This window comes from Prosopis cineraria, unplaced genomic scaffold (genome assembly GCF_029017545.1).
Source record: "Prosopis cineraria cultivar Desert tree isolate PC_DT_omini unplaced genomic scaffold, ASM2901754v1 PC11, whole genome shotgun sequence".
NCBI lineage: Eukaryota > Viridiplantae > Streptophyta > Magnoliopsida > Fabales > Fabaceae > Prosopis > Prosopis cineraria.
The window spans coordinates 17,317,391-17,327,503 of record NW_026555342.1 but is presented as its reverse complement, the minus strand read 5'-3'; the positions used below and the strand labels follow the sequence as shown (position 1 = coordinate 17,327,503).

At 34.2% G+C, this 10,113-nt stretch overlaps 1 protein-coding gene across 1 annotated transcript; it reads right to left on the bottom strand.

The window, feature by feature from the left end:
• Positions 1–1,764: 1,764 nt before the first annotated feature.
• LOC129285902 (disease resistance protein RPV1-like) lies at positions 1,765–9,130 on the bottom strand. Its single transcript, XM_054921874.1, has 6 exons — positions 8,337–9,130; positions 6,841–7,933; positions 6,475–6,744; positions 4,818–5,624; positions 3,851–4,418; positions 1,765–2,783 (listed from the first exon to the last, which is right to left on the bottom strand). Exons 1-5 carry the CDS (start codon positions 8,510–8,512, stop codon positions 4,083–4,085), a joined length of 2,682 nt encoding a protein of 893 aa, XP_054777849.1. The 5' UTR covers positions 8,513–9,130; the 3' UTR covers positions 1,765–2,783; positions 3,851–4,082.
• Positions 9,131–10,113: the final 983 nt, after the last annotated feature.

Here is a 10,113-nt window from a genome sequence, read left to right as displayed (position 1 = left end):
TTGCAAAAGAGGCTTTGGATTTTGGAGGCTTTTTACAGTGGTGTTACGTTACAGGAAGGAATAAATCCAAAATGAGATGACAATATGATTGATGTTATTATATATACTATTGCAACCTTTGTCCTTTGCTTGTGGAAGGAAGGCAATAGACAAATCATAGTTTTCTACTGTTAATATTAATAATTATTTCATACTGTTACTTTTACCACTCTTTTGCACTGGAAAAACATGGTTTAATTTTTTTTTAATGAGATAGTGACAATTAAAGACTATATAAAAAGAACAATGTAAGATGAGAACCTTTAAATTGTAAATATTATATTCTTGTTTAATATTAATTCCTTTATAAAGTCCTTAATTATCATTCTCCTATTTTCCCCTGACACGCACATGTTCTTTTGCTAATCAGTAGTTCATTATCTTTACAAATAAGGTTAGCTGTTAAATAGTTTTCTGGGTCAGGAGTTATTTAAATTTCTCTGAATCCATGTTTCTTCCAAGTCCCTGCAAGATGGATCCAGGAATTATTGGTGAATCATTTAAAATTAAAATCTTGCTTCTGTGATTTTCTACTTTTACATTCCAACTGGTAGTTTAAAAAGATAACCTGACCTGCTGGAAATCTGAGATGCCATGAACATAATGAAAATGAAATATTATTAAAGAAAAATGACAGCTACGTTTTAAAATATTAAATTAATGATAGTCAAGTCATCACAATTGAGCTTTAGATATTAATTCAAACAATTATAAATAAAAACCGTAAATATAATTTGAAAATTACATTTGAAACTTAAATATTTTATTTGCAATTAATACTTCTACATTTATACTTATTTAAATCAATACTTGTAACTCATTCATCAAAAAAATTTAACAAGGACCGGATGATTATTAATTCAACCTACTCTCTCCATTTAGTATTGTGAGATACTTTTGATTAAATTATATCTTCTAATGAGTTTATTAATTATTTTTAAAATTATATACTCTTTTTATATTTATTCTTATTTAATAAGATGTTTCAATTAAAAAAACCTTATTAATTATATATCTTAATTAAGAATGTTTTTAAAAAATTTTTATTAATTTCAGTATTGAAAGACCCAAAATATTTTATATTTTTTAATATTTTGAATATGATACTTTAAAAGAAAATATCTTGTAATATTTAAGAGAAATAGCAGGTTTCGTTCGCCCTATAATTAATGATAGTTGGACAGAACCCAAATTTGAAATGACAAGCTGTGCAGACAGTGATTATGATTTAAGCGCCCAGAGTGACTGACATGAACCCAGGACCGGGTGTGAATGTGAGCTTATGGGTTATGTGGCTTGGATTAAGCCCATATAATAAGATCAGGCTCATTAGTCTCTTTCTCAAGGTCCAACTTCACATTTTTTTTTTGGTAATAAACTTCTCATTATTACAATACAATAATCATGCTTTCCTGTTGGAAACTCATCCTCAATGATGAGTTTCGGTACTCTATCAGTGATGAGCACACTGCTTACCATTGTGATGACATATTGATCATCCAAAATTGATTTTAACAGTTTATATTTAAAATTTTAAACTAGTAATTTTTCATGCAAATTTTTTTTTTGGAAGAGTAACAATTACAAAATTATCTTTATTTAAATTTTATACCTATTAAAATAATAAATTATTAACTCACAAACATTGGTCCTAGCAGAAAGGATTATGGCTGCTTAAGCACAAGGTCTCAAGTTCAAGTCCACCATGTGAATGCAGAAAACACATTTGAGAGAACTATCTCTAATTAGGCCCAACTTGAATCTCACCAACTCAAATAGCCATATCAAAATGCTACATGAATGTAAAACAATGTTGTCTAGTTCTCCTACAATAGATGATGATAACAGTCATCATCACCCTGATAATAATAAGAATCTGTGTGTGAAACTTGAAACTGTAACTAGTAGGAGGTAGGCACTCACATTGTCCTAGTTTTTGGGTTATGAAGATTTCATCGGTGGCCTCGAACTTCCTCATGAACTATCTGGTTGGTTCATGAGATGGAGAAGCTATAACTGTCCATTTCAATAAAGCTATTGGAGCATTAATGGAAATTAAGCATAGAAGACTTGAATTGTATTTCATCCATGTTTGTTTGCTGTTTGTACACATGAACTTCACAGTTAACATCAACAACGGAAAAATTTGGTGATCCACATATGGATTCTATTTCACATAATTCCAGTCCTATTTCATGAACCAGTTACGGGTAGAAGTCAAAATGGAAAGCTCATCTCAAAAAATGATCCTATTGAGTGAAAAAGCTTCTTAATCTTATAAATCTCATTTGACTCCTAAAGCTCCTTGATGTGAAAGTCATAACAAACCTATCAAGGCTCTTCCACCCCTTTTCCTCAAAGGCTTTTCCTCACAACATCAATAACAATATTTATAAGCTCAGTGCCCCCAGTGTAATGTCCTTTTGACTACAGTTGATTCACTTGAGTGATCTCAAAATAACGCCTCTAGCTCAGTTACAATCTTAATGTTGAAAAACTTATCAGAATATCTCCTTGGAGCTTTTCACAATGGTGCACTGTAACTAATGGTGAAAATACTCCATGTCAATCTCAAAAGTCTATACAATATTCAGAAAAATTTATAGGAACACTACTGAGGGAGAAAGGTTAAGTTGCAGAATAACTGAAAACAGATAAAACTGGCACACCTATTATTTAACCTTGAGTATTAAGAGTGAAAAATTTTGTAAATGTACTTACAAAGTATGTCGTCTAAATAGATTCTGCAAAAATTGAAAATAAATATATCAGGTTAGCGTTTGTTGATCATCCATGAAAGTGTTATCTAAAATATTTACTATGATTAAAATATGATTGCGAAACCAAGCATAACTAACTAAGAATTGAATTATCCATGTCTCAGCTTTGAAATTTGTACAGAAAATTAATACGAATCTTCACTATAAATTCTACCAGTCCTTCTTAGTTATGCTACCCTGAAGCTGATATTGGTAAACACAGCGAGTCTCACTATACCTAAGGCATATACTACTCTGGCTCTTAACATTTTTAATCTTTTAGAAGGATTTGTTGGTCTTAAATATTAGTCACTTTACAAGATGCCTAGGCATCAATTATTTTCGCTCCACATGTGCCCTTTAGCTTGTTTCATCTGCAATTAAGAAGTGTGACTAGGTTGTTCTATTTCATGAGAAGATAAGGTGTTGAGAAACATGCCTTATCCAAGGAAATACACCAAATCTTTAGAATTTATTGTACTTAGTAAGGGCAATGTTGGAAACCATTAGAACTTTTTGATAAATTTAAGGATCCAAACCAACCTTTGACTCTTTTTCTTAGCTTAATTAGTAGTCACATATTTCCCAAATCCTCAATGAATACACCACTTATAAAACATAAAATAAATTATAAACTAAGTAACATATAGTATAATAGTACACACAATTGACAAAAAGAAGCACAAGGCATACCATTACTTTCTTTTAGTGAAGATGTATCACTAATTTTCTATTAGCAAAAGTAACCACAAAACAGAGATGATTCTAAAAAGATTTGGTTTATTGAAATTAACAAATATGTTTCCAAAGTAAACTCCTTATCTTTGTCAGCTAAGCAATAATTTGGTGGTGATTTAACATTTGATAGCTAATCAAACAAAAATCTCAAACATACCCGTTGGAAACACCATCTTTATTTTGTTAAATAAATGAGCAATTTGGTGTGTTTAATTCTTCTGCAATATATGAGAGGGGAAAAAAACTTGAAACAGAAATATTAGTAGAAAGTAGAGGCAAGCCTTGTCTCTACTCTTTGTATTAATGTGTTTTACCTTATCAGTTGCCTTGAACTTCCTCATAAATTTCTTGGTTGAACTTCTTGGCTGGTTTATTAGGAGAAGCTATAGCTCTCCGTTTCAATGAAGTTCTTGAAGCATCCATGAAAAGTAGAGGAGACTTGAACTGGACATTCTCCATGTTTGTTTGCTGCTTGTAGACATAAACTCCACAATTTATTATCGACAAATCTGGTGGGTCACATACGGCTTCTATTTCCACATAATTTCAATCCCCTTTCAAAAACCTATTAAGGCTCATCCACTCTTCTCTCTCAAAAGCCCTTCTTGGATTGAATAAAAACACGTGACCTTCTCTACTTGCATAAACCATTTGACTTAAAATTTTCTTTTCTATTTTACAAGATCTGATGTTCAAACAAAGGCGGAAGTTCTTCAATCCTGCATTTGCATTTGCTTTCCCGAACTCAAATGCCAAGGCAACAACAGGGAAATTCTCACGAGCATGAAAAGACAAGCTCCTTCCTTCACAGCAATTATCAAACCAATCTGGAAACAATGTTGCAGGCATGCGGATTTCAAGGCCATTGATCTCCTTCATTGCCTAAAGTACAAAAACAGCAGAGACCAATGGCATTATTCATACTTGAAACAATATATTAAGAGAACTTCATAAGTTTTATACCTTTAGAGCTCAAGTATTCACCCGTAATTTTAAAGACTGTGCTGTCTTGTGTGGATTAAGTGTGCTATATGCAATTATGACTTTAAATCGTGCCATGCAAGAAGAGATTTCAGCTCAGCAATCTATGAGCTTGTCCATTAATTTGTGGGTAGAGACAGAAGACAAGCTGGAAAACAATACTAAAAGCTTTTTAAGTAAAGGAAAACTAAATTGAAAGAAATAATTTTTTCCCCAAAAGTTAAGGCAGTTTGAACATGAAAAGATGGAATCAGTCACCTGTCAGGACAAAAGAAAATATTATATAAAAATAATTAGAGCCTGAGACCATAAACGACTTGATGACTCTGTAGTTAATGATGTGCAGTTCTCTGCCTTGATGATCTCCAACTTCAATGGAAGCTCTGATATGTCTCTTAGATTCTTGCAGTTATTCACTTCCAGATTTAACAAATTAGCACACTCTTTAATGCAGTTGGGAAGGGATACAAAATCATTCCCGGATAGAACCAAAATCTCCAAGTTCTGAAAACAATTCAGAGTGAGGCGAAGATCTTCATCCAATAGACAGCAATTTTCAAGATTCAAGATCTCTAAGTTGGTGCAGCTATTCACTTGCAGGCTTTGCTGCTCTAATTTCTTTATTGATTTTTTGCAGCAACTTCGAGTGTCACCCAATTCAAGCCAGCTAAGACTTTGCAGCATGAATAAGCTATTTGGAAGCTCCCTAAGACTTTTGCAAGAGCTCATATCAAAAATTTGAAGCCCTGAAAGATTTCCAATGGAATGTGGGAGCTCTTTAATAGCAGTGTCCACTGCAAAAATATCCCTTAGTGCATCCATCTTTCCCACTATATTTGGAAAGCAGTCAAGATTCTTACAGTAACTTAGTTGAAGGGATACAAGTGATGCCATATTGATTTCACGTGGAAAGCTTCTAAGTTTGGGACAACCACTAACATCTAATTCAACCAACTTAGAAAGAGATCCCACAGAATCATGGACCTTGATCAAATTGTTGCATTCATTGAACAACAATTTTTTCAAATTTTGAAATTGAGACAAGTCAGGTATTTCAGTTATGGACTCACAACGAGAGAAATCCATATATGTCACAAACTCAAATCTCTGCAAGATAAAAATTAAATAATTAGTTAACAGCGACTATCAAGTGATATTGCTTTTTTTAGAAAAATACTGCAACCTCTCACTTATTTGTCTAGTCTTATATAGACCTCTACTCTATTTCTAAAATCTAGAAAAGTCTCTTTTTAAAAATAACTCCCTGTAGAAAACTAATTTTAAAATGTCTAACACAATTTCTAAATGTCAATGGTTAACTCTAAGTTATAAATTCAAAACTCCAAAATATCCCTAAATGAGCTCTCTCGTGTTCTTTGTATTAAAATATGCTGAAATATTCTCATTCAAAAAATGCCGCAAAAGATTGTCCTCTTTTTCAAAAATTTCACACTAATGTACCGTAAAAGTAATCGAAATATTTTTTTTTTCGGTCACTTTAAAAGTAATAGAAAACTGATTATATCAATATTCATTACATACAACAATTTTATCAACATTAACAACAACAACAACATTAACAACTCCGCCTATATTATATAGCCGGTCTCAAGCTTGAGTAAAGGAGGAAGATTGTGTTAGGTCCTCAATAGCCAACGTAAAACTTAGTTGAATCTTACATGGATATGAACAATTTTATCAACATTAACATACAATTAAAACTTTATATATCAAATTCCAAATTTATTAAAACTAATTAGTTTTAAATCTGAATTTATGTAGCTTGATTATTTTAAAACATACAAAGGAGATTTGCACAAATTTAAGAAATACATGAGAGGTCTAAGGATAATAATAAAAAATAAAAAGGAACATTGGAGCAGTTAATTCTTGATTAGAGGCAAACTATAAAGAATTCGGCCAAACAAATAATTTTAGATTAGACAGAGAAAAGCACCTTGAATGTCTCTCCCAGTCTGAAATGACTACCACATAACTTGAAGCAAACTAATTTCTTAGGATAAAAATCTGGCGGTAGAGTCATAGAAGGGTATCCATCCCAATCAAGCAATCTTAAACAACTTGGAAAATATTTAGCACCTGTAGAAAACTTGGCATTTCGAACAATGAGAATTCTGAGATTAATCATATTCTCAAAGGCAGTACCATTCCACTCCACTTCTTGTTGCGGTGGATCAAGCATTATTCCTTCAATATCACTACTTCCCTTTAATGCAAGTTCAAAGCAATAACATTCATTAGACATTACCAAATAGACACAATGTATTTAATGTGTAGAAACAAAAAGGACTTAGATTCTTACCAAATTTTCATGCAGTACCCTTAGAACATCTCCATAATACCACAGTCTACTGCGTTTACCTAGATTTGATGGTGCCTCTTGCCTAACAATCTCTCTACCCATTTTTTGTACCAGATCATGCATCCAAAACCGGCCATTATTACTAACAGTTATAAGAGATTTATCAACAAGCACTTCAATAAAAAACCTGACCCCATAATCATAAGCCTCTGGTATTTCTTCAATATATTTCATCATATTCTTGAAGAAACAAGCAATATCCAAGAAAATACTCTTAGCCATATCCTGTAAGCAATCATAACTTATCTTTAGCACCTCATGAATTGTTTTTTCTGGGATCCTTTCATATTGTTCAAGTGTAAATCTCCATTCTTCAATGTTCTTTTGAGCCAAGTTACTACCTATTACCCTTAAAGCCAAAGGAAGGCCCTGTGCATAACTTATTAAACGACCAGACATATCTTGATAGCATTTTGGAGGTTGGTTCATATGGAAGGCATGCCAACAAAAAAGTTCCATAGCATCATGATCATTTAGCTTCTTCATTTCATATGTTTTTTCAACATGATGTGCAATTAGTAATTGCTTATTTCTTGTGGTTATAATAACCTTGCTTCCAGAACCAAACCATTTAGAGCTTCCAGCAAGTTTTTCTAACTGTTCTAGCTCATCAACATCATCAAGAACCAAAAGAACTCTTTTGTGAGAGAGTCTGTGTTTTATTTTAGATATTCCTTCATCAACACTGCCCAACTTCATCCTTTCCTCAAGAATCTCTGATAGAAGTGTCTGTTGGAGATGAACCATGCCTTGGTATTGCTTTGAAGCTTCTGTGACATCAAATAGAAAACATGCACCATCATATTGGTAGAAAATTAAATTATACAAAGCTTTGGGAAGAGTTGTTTTGCCAATTCCACCAGTTCCATGAATCCCCAAGATACAAACTCCATCATCTAATTGATCCAGAAGTGACATCACGTCTTCTATGCAGGACTCAAGTCCAACGATGTAATCAATGCTATGCAGGCGTTTAGGAGGTAGCATGACAAATGCATCTTCAACGATCCTTTCAATAAACCCGGATTCATTTCTGCAAAATTGCAAATTCTTTTGATCATGAAGACAATTCGTGCAAAATGCCATTTGTTCCTCATTCATCATAATTCTATTTTATTTTATTTTATTTCTACTTTTGTATAGTCCCATTTTGAACGTCCAAAAACAATATCATGTTTACCCATTTTTGTGCAAAATAGATAAGAAAGAACGACGGATAAAACAAAGCTTGCACAGCTTTCAATAACATCAGACACTCTGTTGAATGCCACACCTTCTACACTATTTCCAATCAATGGAGAGATTCACATTTGAACTGTAAGAATGAGAATGGTCTGTGTTAAAATTTTCACAAATCTTCAATAGAGTGGTATGTCATGTCACAACAATAAATCAAGTCAAGAATCATTTAGAAAAAATAAAATATAACAACCTACCCATCTTCAAAAAGCCATGCCGATGACAGACTAGCAGCTTCAGACAAAGCAGACCTCCATTTGCGCACTTTCTCCATATCATTTCTGAACCTATTTTCATGGGCAGCCATGGCTTCTCCAAAGCTATTTGTCTGATGTTGAACATCCATCGGATTCACTTTATAAAAGATGGGCATAACCAGCTGGTTCTTCTCCTTCTTACACCGAATGATGTGGGCGAGTTCATCCAGGCACCATGTGGAAGTAGCATAGTTCCTAGAGAACACAATAATCGAAATCCTGGATTTCTCAATGGCTTTAAGAAGCGCGGGTGAGATCCTTTTCCCTTTGCCAAGCTTCTTGTCATCAATGAAGGCGTTGATTCCCTTCCGGCGCAAAGCATCATAGAGAATCACAGTGAAGGAGTGGCGAGTATCTTCGCCTCTGAAACTCAGGAATACATCATATCAATACTTGGTTTCTCTGGTGAAGGCAAAAGAAGGTGGTGCTGCCAATTGAATCGCCATGATCGCTATAACTACTACAAGCGATTAGATGAAGGGAATTTTTCCTACAGGCAGATAGCAACTTACAGAAACGCGGTTCATCACCAAATTAATAGCACACGACAAGTTTAATTGAAGGTGGGTGTCTTTGGGGATCCGATACTTTCACGCGTGAATATTGAAAGAGCATGGAAAATGTGTAGAAGACGCCTCAGCGGCTTTGCCTCCCTGGACTCTGGCCCTGTCTGGTATGAAGGATTGAAAGAGTGGGATTGGTATTGAGGGTGAGTAATCCCATATTTTTATGTTTGGTAGGAGGGATTGAAAAATTTAATACTAAACCCAATCTCATTTAGGTGAGATTATCTAGTACCATCTCTCACCTGGTATTGGAAAATCAACCCTGAGATTGATTTTTTTCTAACCAAATTACCCCGTTCTCTCTCTCCTCTCTCTCTCTCTGTGCCCTCGTCATCCCCTGCGCTCTCATCTCTCTCCCCCATCCTCTCGCCATCTTGTCCCTCCCCCGCCCTCTTGTTTCTCTCCCTTAACCAAATAACCTCCCTTGCATCTACCACGTCTAATGGGTTAGAGCTCGAGTTTGAGTCTATCCATTTGTCTTCCTCCCTTTCCCTTCTCTTTAGATCCAGATGTAGATCGTGTCTTCCCCATTTCTGGGTTGCGAGCAGTGTGGCAGAAGCAAGGGCAGGTGAAAACAGAGCCGCCCTCCTCGACGGAGATAGAGACGGAGGGAGTTTAAATATTGGCTCGATCTGTTCATGCCCCTCGTCCCTTGAAATTATTTGCGAATTTTGCTAGATTTTTAATCTGTGCTTCATAAATTTCTGGGTGGTGGTTATTTGTTTGTTTACAACTTTTTCAAACTGCAACAAAGTAAAGCACATTGTAGCTGATGGAAGGAATAATGGTTTAGGGATGGCTGGAAAATTTGAGTGGAAGGAAGAAGATGAGGGCATTTGTGTCTTTCTTGTAATTTGTTTGTTTCAATTCAGACTCAATTTTTTTAATCCCTCGGTGCACCAAACAACATTTTAAAATTTATTCTCATCCCCAATTCCATTCTCAATTCCATTCTCAATCCCATTTTCAATCCTTCAAAATGTGATACCTCATACCAAACAGGGCCTATATGCCCTACTCGACACCACGAGCTCTTCGAAAGTTAGGGGACTTGCAAATTACAATTATTTATTTTTTTATACAGTTTTAGAATTTAGACATTTAAAATATTAATAGATAGATTTAAAAAATTAGTTTAATCTTTATATTTA